The sequence below is a fragment of the Argiope bruennichi genome, chromosome 7 (genome assembly GCF_947563725.1).
Source record: "Argiope bruennichi chromosome 7, qqArgBrue1.1, whole genome shotgun sequence".
NCBI classification, from domain to species: domain Eukaryota; kingdom Metazoa; phylum Arthropoda; class Arachnida; order Araneae; family Araneidae; genus Argiope; species Argiope bruennichi.
In genome coordinates this window covers 48,185,406-48,211,995 of record NC_079157.1, presented here as the reverse complement: position 1 = coordinate 48,211,995, position 26,590 = coordinate 48,185,406, and the positions used below count along the sequence as shown (strand labels likewise).

Here is a 26,590-nt window from a genome sequence, read left to right as displayed (position 1 = left end):
GACTTAACATTCCTTATACATTCTGTCTAAGTACATTTTATAGTAAAAGTAAAGAAGTCTATCATTAAGAAAAATAACTTTGAAAGGTAATAAACAATAAACTTCTCAATAATTAAGTTACAGTAACAGAAATAATTTAAACACACCTAATTTCTGAAAGCAGTAATAAATATAGCAAAAATCGGAAGCTAAGTATATACTTATCAAGTTAAATTATAAATAAATATTAAGCATAAAAAAAGCATATTTAAAAAAAAATTCAATATTTTTGAGATAAAAAGCATTGATTTGATTTCTAAATGAATGATGCATAAATATTTTCATCAAAACACAAAAGGCCTAGAAAATTGTAGTAAAACAGAAATTAAATTCTGTAAAATACAACTGAGAGGCAAGATCAAGTAAGATAAGCTGCCATAAATATATTATAAGCAATAAAACACAAGCATATTAACATAACAGTTCACAATACAATAATTGTAAACACATTTACATGTGCAACTAAAAGCACAATAAAAATTAATGAAAAGAAAATAATTGAGATACAAAGTTTGCAAAATATGAGCAAATAAAAAAAAATGAGACAAATATTAAATCAAAATACTTATTATCTTTATATAACTGTATACTGTACACCTGTTGATGTGACCTTTACCATAGGTGATTCAAACAAAAGTAAGCAGAGTTAAAGAGTAGGGAGAAAATAAAGCTTGGCAGAAAATAAAATGGTCCATATCACAATTGAATCTAACATATTTGTAAAAACTTGAAATTTCTTAAAATCATTCAGACTTGAATAATCATAATTCCATCAGGAGCCATCTATGGAAAAAAAGACAATAATGATTAAATATAACTTTATATTGAATGAACTGATTTTAACATCTTGTAATTATGATAAAAATGTCAAAGTACAATAAAAATAAAACTAGTTATATATAATCTGAGGTTATCAAACATCATCCTGGATTTTTAGTGAATGAATACTTTCTTTTTTAAGTTGAACATCAAACATATAAGATAATATTCCTTATAAAATTCCTGATCATTTGATGGCCACAGTAACAACTTCTGAGGTTTAGAAGAGGAAATTAGCTGGGCCTTAGGAGGTATGGGCCCAAATAGAAACCGTTTTTGAAGATTTACACTTTCAATCGCATGCATGTTCTTTTCTCCACATTTTTCCTTTTGATGTTTGAGGGAGGTTTTAATAAGTTAATGACTGGAGAGATGACCTCATTTAATAACTTTTTTTTTTTTTTGCTTGTGCCAATAAAGTTATGTTTTTGAAATATAATAGCAATATTTGTTTTATTTGGAAAAAGTTCTTTCACCAGTTTCCTCAGATTGAGCAAGCTGTAAAGTAGGTCATGTATATTAAGTTCACCACCATTCATTTTGAACTTTAAACCTCTTAAAATAGAGCATACGACATGGAGGTCAAATTCCATATCTTCACTCTATTCTATGCAGCCAAGGCCGGCTATGAGGAAGAAGTTTGAAATGAGATACATATATTCCAGTTCCATTCTCACCAATTTTGTTTTAAGATTTCATCAGTAAAATTAAACTTATCTTCTTATCTATACGTAAATATCAAACTGAAATTTGACTCAAGAAGTTATGCATCTCCTTAAAAGCATTAAACATCTAAAAGCAAGACAATTTTTTATATTATGTTCTTAACATCTTGATCTAGTGATTTATTTCGATACCTAATTAGATAACACATCCTATTTGGGACATTTAGGGTGTGTTTAGTTTCTATAAGAAGCATTTGAGATACTGAAATATTTCTAAGTGATGAAAGAGTTAAATGAATAATTAGTATGGAATCAAACCCTGTTAAACCCAATAATAAAAAGCATAGATTTCAGTAAATTTCTTTTAAATTATGAGAAAACCATTCAGGCTAAGATAATCATGAAATAAAATTTCCTTCCTACTGTTACTGTCCGAAATAATTACTATCATAAATAAGACACGATGAGCCATTTTTAAAGAAGAAAATAAATCATTTTAAATAAATCAGTTTTTATAAATCAAATAAATCAGTTTTTAAAAATAACTTTTTCAGATATAAATAGAGAAAAATGTTTTAATTATAGCAAAATGCCTAAAAAAAGTTATTACTTTCCAATTCTTTTCATTACATATAAAAGTAATCAAAGATATGAAAAAAAGTGCTTCAAAATGGCAACATTTGACTTCAAAATCTGGCTAATGGCTGGCATATGTCATTTGAAACCTGTATAATATTTTGAAATCTGTATATACTAAATACTAGAAATCTAGGTTTAGCCATGAAATTCAAATGTACAACACTGCATGCTCATGAGTTAAACCAGTTCAAAAACATGACAGGCCAAAGCAGATATTTTATTAATTATTTTCAGATAAAAATGTAACTCCATTAATTATCTACTTGTTGGCATTGTGATATACAGCTGATTTTATACAATTATAGTGCAACCTCACTTAATACACATAATTTTTCCTGAGTACAAAAAACTCACTAAGCGAAACAATTTTTCCAATAGGAATACATGCAAAATATATAAAAAAAAAAAAGCATTCCATGTGAGAAAAATACTAAAATAATTTTATAATTATATAATTTAGTATTAGCATGCTTTTTTTAATCAGAAAGTTATCTAAGTACATTTGTCTAGCTACATTTCAAAATCTGACAAAAATTAGACATAGCATTTTCATTAAATGAATTTGTAATGTGCTTAACTATGGCCTTATTATGGTGATGTGTCACAACATATGATAATAATATCCTATGCTTTCAGCATCACCCTTATTTCATTAGAAGTCTGCTGATCTGGTGAGTCAATTTACTCCTCTACTGACCAAATCTCCTCCATAGCTTTTCGCTGAGATAAAAAATGCAGTTCTATAAGTTCTTCTCTGGTCATGTTTTTCCTGCAACTCATCGGTATCATTGCTATCCACCTGTAGCCTCATAATCTTGGCCAGAGAGACTATCTAATCAATTAAGGCTTCATAAGCATTTGCTTAAATCTCCCAGAGTAGCATTCAATAATGCTATTCATAAGATATAAGGGTTCAAGCAAGTGCTCAACATTAACCAATACAGATCGATCCAGCATGTGATATTATATGTCTTCTCTTCTCATTCTGTGAAACATTGCTTATTTAATAAATCAATTTCTTATATTCTGAATCAAACGTTATGCCAGGTGCTTGTTAAAAGATGTTTGATTATAAGCTTTATTTATTTGTTATCCAGCAGTTTTGCAAACTAATACTCCTTGTACAAAACAACACCATATTGATAAGTGATCTTAAATAAATGTTTCGATTTTTTTAAACAAAATGCTGCGACCAAGGCAAAAAATTTAATATAAATCATAATACAAAGAGCAACAACAACAACAAAAAAATTATATTTTTAAGATTTTTTTTTAATTGAAGGAAAAATGTTTATTAAAAGTTTCAATTATCTACAGTTTTTTTTATTATTATTATTATTTTAATTTGTATTTCTTATTATTTTGTGCATAGTTTGTAATTTTAATACAATTGAAAGGTTTGCTGCAAAAAGGATGTAGCTCCAATTAGGGGAATTTGGAGTTACATGCACTATCATGTTGTAAAATAAAAACTTGTTCGTTTTCAGCCAGAAAGCTATAGTTCCAATTGTTAGTTCTCGCATTAACTCAAGCGATGGGGCTGTTTGTCTCATTAGTTTGTTGTACAGCCAGTTTTCTGCAAACTTGAATAATTGGAGCTACCTCCTTTTTGCAGCAAACCCTTCAATTGTATTATGCAAAATTGTCTTGGTGATATTTTTTATGTTAATTCTTATACTATTTACAGTCTTCTGTACTTTATGTCTGTTTAATTAGGTTAATTAGTATTCTGTGGAAGGATAAAAAATTAAAAGTCATTAAATACAGAATTACCAAGAAAATGGATTAAATAAAGAAAAAAAAATCCAATTTATCCAGATATTAAAGATATATGAAATGGTTTGCAATAGTAACACTTCCAACATAAATATTCACACAGTTTTCATTGGGTTATGCCTCTAATAAAAATAAATGCTAATTTTTTCTGTTGCATAGCACAATAATAAAGCTCTTTCATCTAAAACATATACTGATATAACTTTTTTTCACACATATAAAATGTACTTTTTATTTCCTTGGTGACTTGAACACTCAGCAGAAATAATATAACAAAATTATATCGAGAAAAATGAACATTTTTATTGATACTCACCATGATGAGGACTGCAAACCTTGGGAATTTTCTGTTGTAATAGGATACTTAGAATCTGGCATCGTAACACTGCATATATCTTTAACAATCATTTCCGCAACTTTCCAAGCCATTTCTTCTTGGTTCTAAAATATTTTTATACATTACAAATATATTTGAAAATAAAATAAAAAATATTTGAAAAGCATGCTGAGCATATATTATGCTTATGAGATTGCATAATTTTATTTGGGATTTCCTTCACTTTTCAAAAGTTATTATATTGGAATATACCTTAATGAGCATAATTCATTCTCAAATTTCACTTGTTAAGTGAAATAATTTTTTCATGGAAATAAGACAATACATTCATTCTACTTTTGGGGGAAAACAAACAAATTTATAATTATGTAATTCATTATTTATAATTCATGCTTTTTTTGTTTTCAAAAAATGATGCTTTTTAACATATGAAACAATAATTTCTCATGCTTTCTGCCTTGATTTATTTCATTAAAAATCTGTTGCGCTCAATTCTGTTACTTATCCCTCTCTTAATCAAATTCCTCATTGGAAACTTTTTACTGCAACAAAGATTACAGCTCAATAAGTTCTCCAGCAGTTCTCTTTGTGTTCTAACATTACCAATCAATGACACTGCTATCCACCTCTACAATAATAATCTTGATTAGAGACACAATTTCATTGATTAACTGCTCCCCTAATTATAATGAATTATCTCTTTTTTGAATATATTGCAATTAATTATAATCACAAAGAAACTCAGTCATCGCAGAATTTGTCAACAGATTTGTTGTTTTTCACTCAGCCTGAAGCTTAAAAAGAAAGAAAATCTTCTGTTTTGATTGGTACTTTACCAATGTTTTTTTCTTTTCTTTTGAAAGGTTTGCTGTTGGATGGTGGAACTGGACATGTGCTTTGCCCAACCACATGTACGGCACCTGCTATACACTTAAGGATAGTTACAATGAAAAAAGGCAACTGTATATGAAAGCAAAAGAGAGTAGATGATTTTTTAAATAATGATTATGAAGAAATAGACTTTGAATATAGTGGACAAACATTTAACTTCTTCCATTTATCTGAGATAATTCATGAAAATAAATTTCATATCTGTATTAAAAAAAAAAAAAAGAAAGAAAGAAATTCAACTTAAAACCTGTATATTATGTTTTGTTTCAATTCCTCATGTTGAAATAAAAAAATATATATTTGACATATTTTTGCAATTTCTCTCAAAAAACAAAATCATTAATATAAGCATAATGCTTTACTTGCTAAAACCCCTCAAAGTTGCATCTTACAATGCTATCTATCCAGCTAAAGTTTATTTCATGATGAAATAAGGATTATCTTCAAATATGCATTTCACACAGAATGATATTTCAGATACAGGCCAATCCTGCATATGATAATATATAATGTCTTCTCATTACTCATTTTAGAAAACTATGCTTGTTAAAAGTCTTTTTTATTTATTTATTTATTTTTTTACATTTTACCATGCTCATTCTGTAATCACTCATTATGGAAGACACTTTTTTACAGAGATTGAATAGAATTAGTATTTTCGGCACAAAGCTTTTCAAAATTATATCAATTAAAAACATTTGTTTTCTTGTAAAAATACGAATAATGAACCATTGGTTAAAAAAGTAGAATAAACCAAAGTTTCAAACTTTTCTAGAAAAATGTCCATACACTCATGAAACATATCATATTGGGGTTGAACAATTAATTGATTACAGCAATTTAATTTAAGAATTCTTTGAGAACATTATGTGATTGATTAGGTTGTTAATCATTTCAAATAAAAACCTTGTTTGAATATTTTCAAATAAATCAAAAAATATTTCATACTTTATGTTCTCCAAATAAACCATTTAAATTTTTCAAAATAAAAAAAAAAAAAAAGATATGTATTTTTATTTTATTTCATTATTTTCTATGCCAAAATAAGAGTTTAAAAAACTGTATTTATACTCAGAAAATGAATTTGTTCTTCTATGTATTGCTGTTCCAAATTAAATTCAAACTTCGCTTAAGAGCATTTGGCATAGCAAGAGAAACAAAATGTAAAAAAGTGATTTTGCTTAACAAGTGATGCTTCATAGAATGAATAATGAGGAGACATAATGACATCACATGCTGGATTCAATCTGTATTGACCTGTAAGCCTTATATCTACATGACAGAAGTTCTGGCTAGATAGCTTTGCTGAACATGACTAAATATTTCAGCAAGTGTCTGTGAAGCTTTAATCAATGAGATTTTGTCTCCAACCAAGACTATGAGACTAGAGGCAGATAGAAATTTCATTGATGAGCTGATGGAGGAACATAGTAAGAACAATCAAAGAGTATATAGAGTTGAATTCTATGTCAAAGCAAAAATCTACAGTGGAGATTTAAACAAAGCAAAAAATTACGGTGGTGATTTGGTCGAAGAGAAGGAAATAATAGATGCAACAGAGCAATAGCCTTCCAGTGAAATAAGAGAGATGCTGAAATCTTGGAAAAATATTGTATCGCTTGTTGTGAAGTATCTGTATGATATGGCAGAAACTATGCACGCTACAAATGTGTTTAATGGTAATGCTGTGTCTCATTTTTGCCAAATTTTGAAGCATAGCTGAAGACAAATGTCTTTAGTCAATTTTCTTGTAAAAAAAGAACATGCATTATAAATAATAATTATATTTTATAAATTGAGAGGGTTTTCCCGCCCAGAATGGAGCATATTATCCTTTTTTCACATGAATTTCTATGGTGAAATTTGTTTTGTTTAATAAATGTTTTGCATTACAAGTAAAATTCATGAACTTATGCTCTTTAATATATAAATTGCATATCATTATTAAAAGTGGAAATAAAGTCTGAAACTTGCAAAGAATACATTAATATGCTTATTAAGGGATGAAATCAATGTGGATCATAAAAAGAATTATAGTATTTTTTGCAGATATTGTTGGCCAATTACTAAGTGAAATGATGCTGTGTTAATCCCAAATGCTATAACAGACCAATATTACAAAGATGGGAAAGCAATTTAAATCTGATATACAAAATGAAAATAATAATGTAAATACATAAGTAAATATGCATTATAACAAGGCTGAACAGAAACAGAATAAAGGAAATAAAGAAGGGCAAATAATAAAGAAAATGGACTTGATGAATTCTTGGCATGGGTGGCTGGTGAGTCTGAATGGTAGTGGCATGACTTTAGCTATGCAATTGTGGGGGTTACTAGAACTATTGTTAAGTATGTTGAATGTGGGGGCTAATAACTATGGTAGAGTATGATGAAAATAATGATCAAAGAATATAGTTTACTTTAAACTTGCACTGATTTCATTTCCTGATGAGCAAATTAATGTATTGTTAACAGGTTTCACGTTTTGTTTTTACCTTTAATAATGATATAAAATTTATTCCCATGCTACAATTCAAGGACCACTGCTGGTACCTTGATTCACAGCTTTTTGCATGTGTTTCTTATCCTATTCCTTTTTATATATTTTTAAATATGTTTCTTCTATATCTTTACTTACCACTTTATTTTTTATTTAATTGTTACATTTTAATTTTTTTGCTTTTTATCTTTTGCTTATATATTATTTTCTTTCACTTTCTGTACAAAATGCAATGACTTTTCCTTATATAATAAATTTTTGTAAAGAATAAAAATAGAGGCATAAATTAAATAAAAAAAATCTTAATGAATGTGAGTCGAATTTTGCTTTTTAAAATTATAAAGAAGGTATATAAAGATATTCAGAATTTAATTATAAACATAGTAATACTCACTTTGTCTTCTTCCCAATTGACTAGTTTTTTCATTGCCTTTGAAATTTTAGATTCTGAAAATGAATAAAATTATAAAAGACATTTAATGTGAAAAAATGTAAAATGAATAATATAATAGAAAAAAACAAACAGTAAATGCACAACTGACAGTGAAGTACACAGATTTTCACGCCAAAAAGAATTTTTTTATCATATATATATATATATATATACATACTTATGTTGCATAAAATTTAAAATTCGAAGATCAAAAATAATGTTTGAAGGTCAATTTATTATGAGAATGCATTTACACACTCTATAGAGAACAAACTCTTTTTATATCATCTGAAAGATCTCAAATAGATAACTTGATCTCTTTTGTGATTCTTATTTTTTTAAACAAGTCAAAATTGCAAAAAATTTCCAACCATAACGGGAACTTCAGGAAAGAGAGACTGAACAATGAAACAGTTTTATAAATAATTTAAAAATAAGTAAAATAAATTTTATAAGCTATTATTTATGTGAATGAACAGAAGACTATTTTATTCTTATTTGCCAAATATTGATTATAAGAGCACATAACAGAATGGAAAGAATCTTTTATTTCTTAAAGGTTTAAAATAAATTTGTGAATATTTCAATAAGTCAGATTAAATTTCCAAGTAAACACCTTACAATGCACTACACAATAATCAATTGCATAACAAAATAAAAATCTCATAATAGAGGTTTTAAAAAAATATTTGTCAAATAATGGCAATATAAAATGGATATATTTTCTTTGCACTTAAGTCCAGAAAGTTCGAAACAGTCCTGAATACTAAAAAACAAAAGAATAAATTTGTTTCATAGCATAAAAAGAAGATAAACAGATAAAATATCAGCAATCTATTACCTCCTTTCTTTTTATCAGGATCTGGAGGCTCAAACTCAGTTGTTACTCTTCCAAGGTGATCAACATGTGCCATCTGGAGTTTGCTAAAAGTGGAGAGAAAATGGATATTAAACTAAGTAACATAAAATCTGAATTGAACTGATTAATATCATACCTCAAAATTTAAATATAACTTATTAATTTACACAAATATTGATATAAAAAAATCAGAAAAGAAAGTCAAATAGCTCTATGGTACATTTCAATTTCTATACTTAAAAGCTATTAATAAAGAATAAATGTTATATATATAAAGTTACATATGTTGAGTTAACATTATATATATATATATAGTTGAATCCATTTCAGAATTGAATGAAAGAGGAAAAATAAATTATCTATATATTCGATTATATATAAAAACATTTCAATTTCATTTAATAATAATTTCAGCCTTCACAAATAATATTCATTGACAATTGTTTTACAGCATTTCAACCATAATCCTCTCAATTACACAATTTTTTTTTTTTTTTTTTTTTTCATTTTAAGCCAATAATATTTTTAATACAAAGTGACATAGTAGATAATGCCCTGATGGCTGATAATAAGCCAACCTTTTAGTGTTATACTATGACATACTTATAGATGTAAAATTAAAATAAAATACATGTGTTCAACAAGTTAATATCAATTTCTGCAGCATATACATAAACATTAAATATGCCTAATTAAAAGGTTTTTTTTTTTTTTTTTTAAGTAGCTAAAAGGATCATGTAAGGTAACTCTGCAGAATCAATTTTCCATGATCCATCCAATGTTTTGAAAATGTTTTTCTCAGATAATTTTAGACAATAGAATCCTGATGTGATTAGAAACATCTGTAGGAATTAAATTGCATTCTTTTTATTCAACTACAAAATGAATTCAATAGTCTACAAAACTCCTATATTTTGAAAGACGGTCAGAGCACAAGCCAAATTTCACAAAGATTGGACAAAAACTGTGGATTTATATAAAAGACACACATAAAAAAAGATTCATTTTTCACTGAAAACTTTTTATATTACCCAGCTAATGGTCTTTGCCACAGTGCTTCAGGTTTAAATTGGAACATATCTATCCTCATCTCTTGTGAGTCAGCACTTTTAGCTTTAGAAGTACCAGGTTGTTTGCCATCCATCGCCAGTAAAGTATTGATGGATGAAATTGGAAGGCTTTGTTCACTTCCACTATCGCTACCTATAAATGAAAATATTTAACGTGAAACTATTTAATACATATCATATTTAATTTTTTAGCCTTAATAACTTTGCTTGCTCCATTCCTTAAATTTCCATTTCAGGAAGATAAAATGTCAAAATGGTCTGGTTAACTGGGGATATCTGGCACAGAATCAAAAAATAACTTTTTACATCATGGCAAAACAATATTTGTGGTCTCTTTCTATAAACTGTCTTATTAAAAACCAATACAGTTATCACAAATTCAGTACTTTAATAATATAAAGGAGTAAAACTAGCATCTCATGGATCAGCAGATTAATAGATTAATTTCTTGGGGAGGCGGGAGCTAAATTTTGAAGAACTTCTCATGATGCAAAAAATGCATTATGCTATGCATGACAGAAAATAATCAGTTATAATAATATTAATATAACCAATAACAAAAAGCTAAGGGTAAGTCCAAAATTAGATATATTTTTGAATAACTCTTCCTAAATTGTCTTCTGCACTCACTTATTTTATGGTTATATAGTAGAGGTAATTACTAAGATTATTTTACCATAGTTTTTCCTTCTGTTGCAGATAAAACATGGCCTCACCATTAGAAGATTGTACCAAACAGAAATAACAAGAAGTAATGCAGTTCCTCTAATACAGAAATGTAAAAATTCAGAAATCTACCATAGGTTGTTGTTGCAATATAAGAGAGGTGTATTATCATGTAGAACTGAGTTCTTGTGGATTGAGTGCAGGCAAGAGTTAGTTCCGCAAGTGAGAACCATCTCGCAAGCAATGTTGTCATCTGTTGTGGATACTGATTGCTGTCTTTTAACTTCTCCAGAAATTATTCTTGTTTGATCACTTTTAAATTGTTCATTTTACAAAAATACAATTCTACATGATAATGCATTTCTAGATACAAAAAAATGCTAGTCTTTGTCAAATAAACTTTACATTATATTTAACATTTTTTTCTTCTTTTTCCCTCAATTTGGAAACATATTCATTGCGGTTTAGCCCTACTTTTAAAAAATTTAAAACGAAAAACAAATTTGTAAAAAAATATATATAAGTAATTTTTTATTAACTAAGTGATGCAATAATAGTTTTCTTAAAAATCTAAAATTTTGTCAGAGTAGGCAATATTAAAATAGTTATTAAAAATGCATGAATGAATTATCACTACCATTAGTTTGATATTAAAAGTTCTAAGAAGAATTCTTTTCTTTTTTTCCCCCCTACAAGAAAACTGAATTTCCCTTTTTCAAGAAAATTGAAATGGATATTTTAAAGACAAACTTGCAAGTAGATTATGATAATTTTTAATAGAAAGGGCTAGTATTGTACAAAAAGTTTTATAACACTTGACAGACTTAAGAGATGAAATAGAATTACAATATATACTGAGCACATATTAAAGTATGCATCTAATAAAAAAAAAGAATAAAATTGTTTTAAAAGATTTTTTAAAAAATCAATGTTTAAAAAAAATAGATTCCAGATTCTGATTCCATGTTATGGGAGATTACAAATAATGTTACTAATAAAAAAGAAACACGTTACATAATGTATTAATAAACAGCAAAGCATCATCAATAAGAATATTCATAAGAATGCAAAATTCACAGATTAAAATATATAAAATGAAATAAATCAAGATTATTTGCACAGCTAATTTCAACATCTGTTCATTTAGACAAATATCTTTTCTTGAACAGAAATCATTTTTGGTCATTAGGAAAGGATTTTGTGTGTGTGTGTATATTGTTACAAACCTATAATATTGCTACCCGGCACGAATAATCATCGTAAGAAAGACCGTTGTACGATCGGTCCTGTACGTGCTGAGATCAATGAACTTAGAGCTTGGCGACAGACTTGGCGAGCATTTGGCGGCTTGGCGATAAATTTGGCGACTAAATGGATAATACCAGAAAGTTCGAGAACTTTCACGATCCATCCACTAAGACACGAGGTACAGCCAGCTACGCCCTGATTGGTCTGAACATTCTAGCCCCGCCTCCCGGAGCTATAAAAGACAGGCAATCTGAATCTGTATCGGGAGTAGTCGTGTGTATCGTCAGAGGAAGTCGTGTGTATCGGAAGAAGTTGTGTGGATCGTCAAAAGTTGTGTGTGTGTGAGAGGAGTCGGAGTCGCCGACAAATAAGAGAAATTAGAGGATGAGACAGCAAGAAAGCTGCTGAACTAATGAACTATAGCAATTAAATGCGCTGTGTCATTACGATTTATTGGCGGTAGTTATTGAAGAAGAAAAATTTTGTAACAATATATATATATATATAGTTTTGTTATATTTTGTACTATGTAAATAAGAAATAAAATTACACATAATTTCAAAAAGATTAAACAACAATACTAAAAAAAAAAGAAAAAGAGAGAGATAAACAAGTTTTTAAAATACAAAATAGCAGCTACGGACATTTTTGAAATAGTTCTTTCACAATAAATTCTGTTAATTAATATTTCATAAGATAATTTCAAACCAAATTTTAGTTTTCTATAGAAGCTATATAAGGATTATACAAATCAACCTATACTTGAAATAATCATTAGACACATAAATAGATTTGTATTATTATTATACAGAATTAAATTATCATTATTATGTAGAATAAATGTATTTTGCTAAAGTAAGTAATCCATCAAGCATTTCTCCCTTCATATGCTTTCAAACAGAGCCAGATTTAACAAGGAAAATTTTGGAAACAAAAAGTTTTTTCTGTAATTGATATAGTAAAAAAAAAAAAAAAAAAAAAAAAATTTCCAAAAGCATTTTATTTTAAAATTTACTTAATCCCTAATATTTTAAATGTCACAGAGAAAGAAAATGCACAATGTAATGAAAGAATAATGTGAATATTTTTTCAGTAATTTAAAAATAACTTCAAAGCTGATAGCATAAACAATCACTTCAAACTAATAATACATCTAAATACCTGTAGATTTTTGATGTGATGATGAATCAGCACCATCATTTTGAATAATGATGATGCATTCAGAAATGTACTTGAAATAAAGTTGGCTGCTCAAAAATTGAAGTAGATAAGTCTGAAATAAATGTAACGAAAAATTTAAAATCTATCAAAAAGTAGGAAGAAAGTGTGCATTATATTAACATCATTTTTAAATACCTTTTCTAAATACTGAGTTAAAATTTTAACTGGCTTCAAAAAGCAATCAGGATCAGGACCTTTCTCTTGACATATATTAGCTTCCAATTCAAAACGTACTGAATCACTAAAACCTAGAGGTATTGTGGCTTGTAAAGAAAAATATCTGAAAAAAAAAAATCAAGCATTAGTTCAATACATATTTTACTTGAGTTACTCTAGTCATACCATATATAATGAAAAACTTAGGTTACTTTTTTTCCCCTGAGTTGCATGTTTTATCATATGTGTACAAATGTTGTACACATATGATACATGAATACAGATATGAAATATGTATGAAAAAAAATGACAAGGATTATTTCAGAGCATTAACTAATAATTTCCAATAAAAAAAATGAAATACATTGAAGAAAAAAATAATAATTCTAGAAACTTTTGTTATTTGTTGTTGAAATAACTAAAATCCAAGTTGCATTCGGATGGTGACACTCACTCATCATTCAAGACGGTGCATCAATTCAACGTTTCATTTAATTATTTATTTGACTTTTATTGTTAAAAGTAACTGCAGAGTAGTAAGAAGATGCAAATTATTAAATAGAAGAATTCAAATTAAAACAGTTTTTTTTCCGGAGCAATAAATAAGTCTTTGCATTGGGCGAACAAGTATACATCGAATTACTCTTCTGAGTACAAAGGGTTAACTATCAGTCATATTTTAAAATATTAAAAAATAAATCTAATATAAAGAAAAATGAAACATTTACTGATGCATCATTTCTAAAATATTGGATTTTGAAGAAAAATTCCAGAAGTTTAAAGGAGAGAGGAGAAAATTTTTCATTTTCATAAAAAGCAGCAAGTATTTAAAGTGAAACTAAATAATTCTGAATACATTGCTAAAAATTTCATTTTAAACTTTTTTTTTTTTGAAAAATTAACTCACAAGATTAAAATCATGCAAGTTATTTTTAGTATTAAAAATAACTCTGCTATTTATTATTTAATTAATAAAAATTCTCTGTTATTAATAAGCATTCTAAATTGAAAGTATATTTCTTTTCCATTTTTCATTTATGCACCAAACTTAGGAGGGACATCTTGCAATTATAGACATTAAAAATGAAAGGATATTTTCATTCTCCATGGCATGTAAATAAAATTTCATGAAATGAATTAATTCCGACTGATGATCAATAAAAGGCTTCTACAAATTTCATTTGTGATTGTTGAATCAAAGTTAAGTTACATACCAAGTCACTATACTTCAGAAAAATTCCATAAGCAGTTTTCTATTCAATTTTCAAATATTTGAAAGCAGAAAATGTTAGAAATAAGCATCTTGTATTTAAATAATTTAATTAATACATGCTGGTAAATTATTTCAAAATTAATTTCTTTGTTATTAATTATCTTCAAATTTTAAATACAAAAATTATTTAAGACAAAAATGAGGCCATAAGTTTAAAAAAAAATCCTTATGTAATAAAACAGAATCCTTATGTAATTTTTTTTCTTTAATTTTTTTCAGAAACTAAAGTGTATCAGTTATTATTTATATAAATAAAAAAAAAATTATGAAAAATTAAATGATATGATATAATAGGCAATGTGAATAAAAGAATTTAGTATTGAACTAAAATTCACAATTTCTAGAAAAATTGTCATATATCACATAAACAGCAATTGGGATGAATAGAAAAAAAAAAAAACTTTAAAGGGGAAAAAAAAAGCTTAAAACATAAAAAAATTAAGAATTAATATTACCAGACATCATTATAAAAATATTCTAATTTAGAGAATTTGTTTTGTTTATGAGACAAAATGCCATAAAACATGCCATTTTTACTGTACTCAAACAACATACTTTTGAATAACATATTTCCATAATAATCTAAATAGAGAAAAAAAAAAGGATTGAAGATTTAAGAATATATAATAGATTAAAAAATAATTTATAATCTTAATAGCTGTTATCACTTACTTGTCATACAAAACCATAGCATCTGCTTGGGCTTGCATTCCATCATAATTGCCTTGCTTTGCCAGCAACTGCTTTCGAAAATTATCAGCAGTTAGTAAAAAATCTACCAAATGTCGAACTCCTTCTTGCTCCATGAACTTTGAAAAGAAAATTAAACATTTATGTTATAAACTGCAATAAATACTAGAAAATACTTTTTTTTTCTTATTTTTACAGAGTTTCACATACCAGACAAAAGCAAAAGTATAGTATTTATATAAAAAAAAAAATGCTAAATTATAAATAAAATTAAAATATCCTGTTTGAAATTTATTGTCCAAAAAGGAGAATTTTCCAGAAAAAGTTCATATAAAATTTAAAAAAAAAAAAAAAAAAAAAAAAACATGATTATAGAGAAAATACATTAAAATTTTAAGTCTTATTCTGATCGTTAAAGATAAAAATCAATCAGTATTAAGATCAGAAAAATACCAGTGATATTTTATATTCTAATTTTCAAGTGATGTAAAAGAGAACTAAGTTGCCTTTAAAAAAAATAGTTCACATTAACTCGGCCCCCCCTTCTATAAAAATGAACAAATTAACACACAAAGTTTTCAGTTAAAATGAAAATAATAGTAGTAAATATATAAATGTACAGAATAAATAGCAGATATATTTATAAAACTAAAAGAAACTTACCTCCATGAAAAAGAAAAGGGCAGAATCATTGTAAAGAACATCGGCAAGAAAGACGTTACCACTGGTCAATACATCTATTTGATGCTTACAGTGGAAACTACTACGTAAAAAATTTGGGTAATACCTAAGTTGAAAAGAGAAAATATTAATGATATTGAACTTCAGGTGATACCTATTTAAAAGTTTTTTTAAAAATATTTTTTAGAAATGAATTGTAAGCTTATAGTTATCAAATATCATTTCTGAATAATAAAACCAGGCTTTTTTTGTTTATTAAATGTAGTGAAAATCTATAATTCTTCTGTTTTTATATAAATAGAATTAAAAATTACAGCAATAGAATAATAAATTATTTTTGCTTAATTCATTAAAAATTTATGTTCTTTTCCAGACAACTAATAGACATACAAAGCTAGATTATGAAAATCCTACACCATCCCACCATAGTCAATTTGGAATTAATTATTTTCAAAGGTTGCATAATTCAGAGGACAAAAAAAATTATTTTGATTTTTTTAGCAAATGGATTAGATAAGTCTTAAAAAAGTTTAAATAAAATGTAATTTTTTTCTATAATTATTTTATTTTTTTAACACAATGATGTACAAATTACAATATTAAATTCTGTATATCATAAACTATTCTTTAAAAACAACCTTTACATATATTTATAACACTGGGTCACATTTTTATATCAAAGCATTCAATTATAATTTGTGTATCTGGAACTTTTCAATAGCTAAAAAAAGCTGCTAGATATTATTGATAATAAATTTTTTTGAATGAATTGTCTGCAAAAATCCTTAGAGTACAAATTAAAAAAAGTATTTATAATAACCACTTTAGGAATAGTAAATTAATATAATATAAAGTAATAACTAATATAATATAAATAATGATTATTTAAAATTATAACAATATAAAGAAATATTTATAGAGGTAGGCAGAAAAACCAGCCAGATGATTTTCATACTTAACTTAAGGAACAAGTGCGAGAGTGAGGACATTCTGTTTTATTGTTCATAGTAATAATACCATTTCAAGCAATATCATTCTGATGGGAATGTTAGAACAGTATATCTTAAGATGCTTTTATCTACAGTGAATATATAGCTGCATTTCAGAATGAGTTTCACCATGATTCAATATCAACTGAAATGGTTGCACTACATGAATTTTGCCTAATACAATTTTAAGTTGATTTAAACTTCACTCAAGAAATTTAAAAATGAAAACAAAATCTACATAAAGTACTATATCAGAAAATGTGGGAAGGGTTTGAGAGACAGTGTTACAAAATTTACACCGTTACATTTGGAGACATTCTGCAGAATTTTCAATGTCTAGACAAAATGGAAAATTTTTTGCAAAATCTAACATTCAGTCATGAATAACAAGGAATCATCAATAGTGTAGCCAGATTAAGTGATGCAAGGAGAAAATATGGGTTTCCCCCCCCCTTTCCAGTTACCATCAGGGGCTAAACAGCACCTAGACATACTATTATTTATTTTTTTCATGATATTCTATTCTACAAAGTGGCATAAATACATCAATGGTTTGCCTTCATTTAGCCCCTTAAGAGCATCTATACCCCCTCCCCCCACTATTAACACAATAATAATTTCTATTATAAAAAATAGCAAAAATATTAGAGAAAAAATAATTTGCCCTCTACAGTTGTATATATATATATATATATATTTACAATAATTGCAAAGACTTTTAAAGAAAGATCTAAAATTGTTTGGAACATAAAAAAAAATAAAAACAATAATATAAATCAAAGGGTCAGTTTTTAAGTTAGACTACTGAAGCCAAGAATCAAATCCCAAACAAGCAGATTAACTTTTCATAGCTGACTGAGCGGATTAAAAATTCAAGTGAGATACAGGTACTATTCATAAGTTTCATTTGTCCTGCAATGTCATTAAACAATAAGTAAATATGGATACTTATCTGTCAATAATTATTTCTCTTGCCAAAATTAAAAAAAAAAAAAAAATGATTATTTCAAAAATTTCCACTTAGTCAGAACCCCACCTTTAGATTGACAATAGATTTTTACTCAAAAACAGATATCCAAATAAAGAAAATAATCAATGATGATTCCTAAAATTTATAGATTAGAGTTCCTAATGTAATACAGACAATAAATGCAATTGAAAATAAATTTATAGCAGATGGAACTTACTCATTGTCCATTTTTTTGACAACAAATTCCTGAGCAGGTACAAAACATTTGGAATCAACATCACCAGAAGGTTTGAATATACTGTCTATTGGAAAAAAAGGTAAGGATAAATAAAATTCCACACATAATCGTATTTTTAAAAAATCTTTCAGTTAATATTTAACAAATTTAATTTTTAAACAATAAAACAAATATAAAGGATTGATCTGTAATATAAAATACTAAGAAATGAAACAGTGAGAATGCTTTCCCCTAAAACTTTCTTACATGTACCCTAATAAAGATGTTATCACACTTTCCATTCATATAAGAACTGGGGATCTTCAGCACTGTTCAAAATGTCATAATTGCTCAGATTTTTATTTTCAGAGTACTCAACATGTTCATTTTGTGTTTACCATATAATGAAGAAAAATATATAATTTAGACACCTTTTTATCAATCAGTTGTAATTGAAATTTGAGAAAGGACTACAATTATAATAACTAGAAGACATGCTAAAGTGTATTAATCAAATTACAGCATATTTGAGATGCTCACACATATAGATAGATATACTTAAAGAAAATATATTTTTTAATTAAAAAAGATATATGAAGATTCATCCACACAATTTTTTTAACATTTACAATAATTTCTATTTGTATACTTTATAAATGGGAAAGTAAATAATTGATGCATAATCATCAATTAGTTTTGACATATAATTAGCTAAATAATATTCCCATCACATTCATTTTTGTTATAGTGAGATGTTAAATAGTGATTAGAAACAACTGATATAAGAGTGAACAAGTTATCTTTGCACGGAAAATAGTGGAAAAACAAATGGACCAATCACACAAACTTACTTTTTATTGCTAATCTAAGCTCATTCGAAACACCTATAGGATAAGGAGCATCAGGAGCAATGTACTTTGAGTATATAGCATTTGCATCCTGCTCTGTGCCTAAAAAAAAGTAGTTTTCTGAATAAGATACAATTGAAAATATTGCAATTTTTGTATATTAAATTTAAACCTAAATCAGACTTAATTGCATAAATTATTAGAAAAAGACAATCATAATTTTACCAGCTACTTATTATCTCCATTATTGATATTTTCTAACAAAAATTTCAATTTTATTTTATTAATGTACATTTTGTTTTTAATTAAGATATAAAATCAAAATAATGACATTGTTTGTCCTGAAACAAGGATAACAGATATGAAATTCTTTTCTTTTTTTGATAAAAATACAAGTATTTTCAATCAAGATAGAAGGAGAATCTGCAAGCTTAACAGTAAATAAAAAAGAATTATTAGCATTGCAGTATTAAAAAAATAATAATATCTTTACTGCATTCAAGCCATTATTAATCCTCTAAGAGGTGAAATAACTTCAAGTTCTGAGTAATGAATATTTAAATGAGGTAACCCATATGTTTTGATATGTAGTAACTGTTATAGGTTCTATTCAACTGATTGTACTATTAATTAACAATATTTAAAAACTGGGAGCATAGACTGATTCACATTTTAGCAATGAAGTCAAAGCATATTGCATGTTTATTTTTTGAAGTCAAAGTGAAGATTTTTCTCCAAAGGTACATAAATGTTGGCCAGTTTCCCTGAAAGATTTCCAGCGAATAATCTAAACCCATGGCCAAGTCAAAAATCTACAGAAATACTTATTTAATCAACAAAACAAGTATCAGATCACTACAGATTTTATTAAAACTTGCTAAATTGCACACTTTAATCAAAATTTGCTTCAGTTATTATTAATTAAAGATACAATATAATTTACATTCTAAGCTCACATAAATATTTTTTTTATATGAAAAGTGACAGAAGGTGGTAAAAATTTAATTTATTCACATGAATCTTATTTATAGGCTACTTTCATTATTATATAAAATGCACAGCATTCTTTCTTTCTTCTTATAAGTAAACTTCCAAAGTGCATTTCAAAGCTCTTGACCAATTTTCAGTTGGTATATATCGCACATCAGCTAGATCATGAAATTAAAGTATTGTCATTTTGAAGTATTTTATTTTAGCTTTGATTTATTATTGAGGCAATAAACAAAATTTGAAAGTAATCTTTATTCATTTATTGTTGTTGTTGAAAAATTTACGTTTTAAAATAATTGTTTCCTTGTAATTCAACTTTACTTTTTTTTAAAAAAATCCAGAATTTAATATTAATTTACTGTCACTTTAATCCCAATATTTTAAATTAAATTTTCTGAAATCAATGTTTCAAATTAAGTAGACAATTTTAGTGGAAAAGTGGCAGATATTTTAACAATAAACAAATACTTACTGGTTTCCAACCTAACAAGCCCATCTGTCAACACTTTTGTAGATTTAATTTCATCACAAGGCCCATTCATAGAATTATCACCCTTTAATTTGTGATCTGTAGATAATTTAGCATTATTTTGTGCACTATTAAGTTGAGTTGATTGGTCCTCGTTGAAATCATCCTCTACTGCAAATTCAACACTCAGATTTGAGTCTTTAGATCGATCCTCACAACCAGAATCCACAGAAGAGCTCTGTTGCACTACCTTCCCTAATTTAGCTTTCAGAGTATTATCACTCAAAGAGTCTGTTTCATTTGTGTCCCTATGGTCACTTACAGGAGGAACAGAATTCGTATCAATCGTATTTACAGAAGGTACTTTTTTATTTATTACAACTTTAGAGACTTCTTCCCTCTCAGAGTTTGTTTTATTCAGATCAGAGGAAATAGTATGACTAGAGCTTTGGAAGACTTTATCTGATTTGTCTGACACATAACCACTGCTTCCTGTGCTATCTGACACTATAACAGGTACACTTGCATCAGCAGTCAGAGGCTCCTCAAGCTTTTTAATCTGGTTCTTTTCTTTTATTTCGGCAGATATTCTAAAACTTTCTGCTTCAAGCCAGAATTTAACCAGATGCTTAGCCTTTTGAGCATCCATGAACTGGATAAAGTAAGCCAAAGCAGCATTATCATGAAGAATCTCTTCTATATCCTTTGACAGACGAGATTTAGTTTTGATGGGTAGACTGGGGTCGAATGTGGCCTCCGCTGAAAGTAAAAATGCATAATTACATTTTAATAAAAGTAAAATTCTACCTATTTCATTGCAGCACATAGAGAAAAAAAAATTACCAAAGGCAAGTGGGTGAGGTCTGTCATCCAGGTCAATGCTAGAAAAAGAGCCTGATGTTGAGCTCTTGTCAGAATGCTTAGATCTCTGTAGAGCCTGAGCTCTTCCTTGCCCATATACAGATATGGAACTAGTTCGAGGTAATGCTGGAGCAGCTATAAAATAAATCATCAATAATAATATTTAAAATAATAATAATAATAAAATAGTCACAAAACATTATCTAGTATGATTTTTTCCCTTTTATATTATAATCAGTGATAATTCAAGAGGTGCAAGATAGATATAGGAAATTTTATGAAAGTAAAATACCTCTCAATATAATTCTAATATGAAAAATAAAAAAATAAAACATGATAATACTTGAACATAAATTCAATATGAATTGCTGACACTCAAAGAAATGAAAATAAAAATCTTTCAATAAAATAAGTTATTGAATTCCATTGAGTTTTAACGAATTTTCCAATTAATTGGTTACCAGAAGGTTTTTAAGCACTCTAAACTTTAATTATGGATAAGATAAACATATAACTCTTCTGGAGAGCATACATTATATGACACTTATTGGGATTGATATCTGTAGTATTTTGAATATCAATAAATGGTTGAAGAAATACTAATAATAAATAATTAGACGCAAAATAGAGTAATTTTTAAAATTCAATAATCAGCATAGAAATCATATTCATAATTGAATAATGATATTACTTAGAGTCTGTTTAAAAGTTAACAGGCTTCTTGCCTTCTGCAGTCGATGCAATCATATACCCAATTAACCTAATCCTCTAAGATGACTGTCGTGTTGAATTTCTTACAATATAATTTATATAGGTCTGCCGATCACCGGCAACTCTTATGGCAGTCAAGATGTTAAAGAAACTTATTTTTTTCATTACCAATAATCCCTTCCTAAACAGTCAATTTGTACATTTGATATTAGCTATTAAAATGAAATATTTACAATTTCCGAGATTGCAAATACACATAAAATAAATCTAACAAATTATTTCTTTCAATGATATTAATATATAACTTTTAAAAATTGTCTATTATGAATACTGATTAAATCATGTAGAAACACAAGACAATAAATGTAATCAGCATTCTGGAAACAATGCATGAGCTATTTTGATAAAAAAAAATCATAATAAAATAAATAAAGCATGATTTCACAAAACATAAAATGAGAATTCCTGTTATATAAGTGAAATTTCAAACCAATTCAGCTCTGTAAACTAATTGAAATTTAATTATTAATTCTACAATGCTTTTATGCTGATCTATTTGCTAGTTCAGAAAAAGCATTATTTTTTCACAATGTATCATTAAAAATGAGAAATTTTGTAAGAAGGAAAGGAAAATTATCTCTTAGTGTATACCGTGCATTTACTCAATTATTATTAGTCACATTTACTCAAATTGGGAATTAGTCAAATATCAACAGCACATTGTGAGACAGCAAATAATTTTTAAAAATCTGAGAGTAAGTTAATTGTATTTCCACAAATCTGAATAAAAATCATTGCTAATTTGGTAATTTTAGGTGCTGAATACAATAAATCTGCCTGTTGATATATTATACAAATATGGATTACAATTATTCAAATTTTGAACACAAAATGACAAGCAAAGTAACAGAGAACATAAATTCAAATTGGAGTGAAAATGTGTGTACTAGCATGTCATAAGCACATTCACATAAAATGTTTCAAAAGACATAAAACAATATCCTAATATAACATCTAATGATTCAGACAATAGACAGCACATAATTTAACACAGTGATATATTTTTTTTAATGTGCACTCTATTCCATTTAAAAGTATTCTTATCACTTACTTATGTTTTTATTTATTAACTCACTTTCTGGCTTTATAAAGCAGTTTTTCACAAGTAATATGAATCAAATTTTATGTGCTACTGAACTTCATACACTTAATTTAATATCTCATGGTTTCTTCAATAATATATTTTAGAATGCCATTTATATTGTAATAATCAAATAATTTATGTTGTTTTAGTAGTCACATACTTATTTTGCCCACTGTGAACATGAATATCCCAAAGATAATCTAAAAACTCGACAGAACTACACTTTTATTACATCTAATTGCAAATTTTCAATAATAACTTCAATTTTTCTTCAACACTTATTTCTCATAATTAAGAATACAATATTTATATTAAATTGAGCTGCATATTATTCTAGATTAAAACCTGCCAATAAAAAAAAGCAACCATAATCATATTTGGAAATATACATAATATATTAGACAGTATTTTTTACAGGATCCATGAAGAATTTCATAGAATAAAGAGAGAAAATGAGATTCATTAAAGTTTTAACCAAAGTATATATATAAAAATTAAACAGAATCCTCATTTAGTGGCATCAGAGAATGGAAAAGATATACATAATTAAATATATGTATTAGCAATATGGATGGTTTGAATTTCATAACAGGGGAAAGAATAGAATAGAAATAAAAGAATAAATAGAAAATTTATGTCTTCATTTTCATTACAAAAGCTTTGATTTCTTCAAAATTTAGAAAATAGTGATGAAATTATGTGCTACTAAGCCATTTAGAACACATGTAAAAAATAAATAGGCAAATAAATAAAAGTTCAATTTCATTATCCAGTAATTTTATTGAAATGTTTGAAATCATTAAGAAAAACAATTCTGTTTTTAAATACAGAAATATATTTAAAAAAAAAGTACGAAATGTAAAAAAAAGTTGAGATTAATGCATTTAGGATCATGATCTACAAGCATTCTTTTAAAGAAATTTATATGTCATTTTGCAATATAATGATAAAAATTAATATCATTACTCTAGATTTCATCTATTTCATTTTTTCTGAAAGTCAATAAGAAAAAGAAAAAAATCATAAACTGGAGTACAAATAAGCATGATTCACTTCACAATAAATTCAAATTTGAACATTACAAATTTTTAATTAGCCATATATCTAAAAATAAGCCCATTACAGAAGAAAAGAAAAAGACTCCCATGGAATACAATTACTGTAAATCCCAAAAGAATGCATGTGTCGGTTTACGATTTTCGATATCAATTTAAATTATGTGCAACTAGATGCTCTACTGGTATGTATACAAAAGTTCTAAAATCGGCTCAAGAATAATTTAGACTATACACCGAACTTCAAAAGCTTTAGTTTTCACTAAGTCAAAAAGAATATAAACCTAAACTAAATAAATAAGATCTTTTACGACTTTCATAACAAAATAAATAAATAAAACGTCAAAACATTTCTCACATTTTTGATATTTTGATGCGTACTCTATTGCATCGATTTATATTTATCTATGAACTTTGATCCATATAAATTATAATTTTTGAAACAAAAAATAATAAAAGAGGTGCTTTAGAATGTTAATTGAACATAGAAGAATTAAACACTAAACTGAGTAGAAATATATAACAAATATAGCGTAAAGTACCTGATTTTCGTCGAAATAACGGCATAGTATAGAAGATCTGTGTTTTCTCATTGCATAATTTACAGAAATCACCATAGAACTAGGAGTTTCTCTTGAGTTGGTAACTATTTAAAATTCTTATTTGCTTTTCACAAGAGATGTTTCATTTACTTTCTCAAAAGATACGACAATTATTTTTGTACAAACTACTAATAACTACTGTCAAATCATTTTTATTTTTTTTATCCTGAATTATTAATTTTGCCTACTGATTAATTATATGTAATATATTTAGTGCCAATCATAAATTCACATTTTGATCGACACTAATAAAAAAATATTTACATTTAGAAACTAAGTTTAGATGTTCAGTCCGCAATGTCACTTCAATTTAAAATGGTGATAGAATATATCGCTTTCTAAATTCTTTCGTTATAAATATTAAATAATATCTTAAAAATTATTTTTGTAGTAAAGATATTCGAGAAATATTTTTATAAACTCAATGATCGTTGAAGAAATTACAAAGATGGTGTTCCAGCATTTAAAAGGAGCTGAGAACATGACAGAAACTGAATATTCTTTTAATTGGCAAAATAAAAAGAATTTGTGAAATGAAATATGTCTATTTACAGGACCAGACTCAAATAACATCGCGTTTAAGAGCCTTGAAATTAATTTTATGAAATTTTTAGGGAGATTTAACTGTTTGTCTAAATTCGGTTTACAAAGATCATATGGTTTAATTTATTCAAATTAAAATAATGTATCATGTAAATTTCGAAATAATATTTTTAGGGTTTTTTTTTTTTTCTTAATAGATTACAAATCAGTAATCATCCTTTTACTTGCTTCAGATTGACTAATTCACAAGTCGTAATATGGAGAAGACGGGAGGGGGCTGTATTCAATTCCAATACCTTGTTCTGGATTTTGGCTCTTCTCAAAGAAGGTGTCGTTGTTCAACCATATAATTTGAACTACTCATCAAGAACGATTTATTTCTGACTTCATTCCGAAGGACATAGTTATTGTAAAAATATTAAAGAGTCATAAAAATGGCAGATTTAATTACTTCTAAAAAATATTGACACCGGTTTATAATTTTAATTTTTTCCATTTAATAACAAATCTTTTGATTTGAAATCAAGAAATTAATTAGAATTAAATCACTAATTAAAGACATAAGTAACTAAAATGCGATTCTAGACATTTTTTTAAAAATAAAAATTGTGTTATCTAATAAATGAATAATATCCAGATAACTATAGCATTCAAATGTTCCTAAGTTTACTTGCCGATGTTTCTATGTTGATAAGGGATTTGCTTAGCAATCATTTTAGTGAAAGTATTAAGGATATATACTTATATGCAAACAAAATAAATTTTAAAAAATTTAATTTAGGAAAATTGATGAAATGTTGCATTCAAAATATGCATCATTTGAATTCAAAGTTTATTTTTGTTCCCCACATTCTCCCCACAAAAAAAAAAAAAAAAAAAAAAAAAAATGAAATTTAAAAGTAAGTTGCCCATTTCTCAAAGAGGAAATGATATTTCGATGCTTTTAAAGGAATGATATGTCGATGTAAACTGAGAACGTCTGGCTGGATAAAAAACAAACAAAAAAAAACAAACTAATTATTATTTTAATCAACGATAGTTGAAAATTCGGGCCATAAACTACATTTATTGTTGCGGAAAAGTTTAAGTTTTGAGTATAAGTTTTATTTTCCAAGATCAAATTATATGAATTTTTAATTTGTCGATATGAAGAGAAATATATTGTAATGGTAAAAAAATTCGGTTCTCGAGATTCTAGATCTTTTTGGAAAATTGTGTCTCTTTG

At 26.8% G+C, this 26,590-nt stretch overlaps 1 protein-coding gene across 1 annotated transcript; it reads right to left on the bottom strand.

Moving 5' to 3' along the window:
* Positions 1-590: 590 nt before the first annotated feature.
* On the bottom strand, positions 591-25,073 carry LOC129976723 (A-kinase anchor protein 10, mitochondrial-like). Its single transcript, XM_056090429.1, has 14 exons — positions 24,763-25,073; positions 21,293-21,445; positions 20,453-21,208; positions 18,994-19,092; positions 18,143-18,227; positions 15,949-16,072; positions 15,268-15,404; positions 13,302-13,446; positions 13,107-13,218; positions 9,993-10,164; positions 8,944-9,026; positions 8,064-8,116; positions 4,255-4,379; positions 591-822 (listed from the first exon to the last, which is right to left on the bottom strand). Coding segments are annotated over exons 1-14 (2,070 nt in total). The 5' UTR covers positions 24,788-25,073; the 3' UTR covers positions 591-821.
* Positions 25,074-26,590: the final 1,517 nt, after the last annotated feature.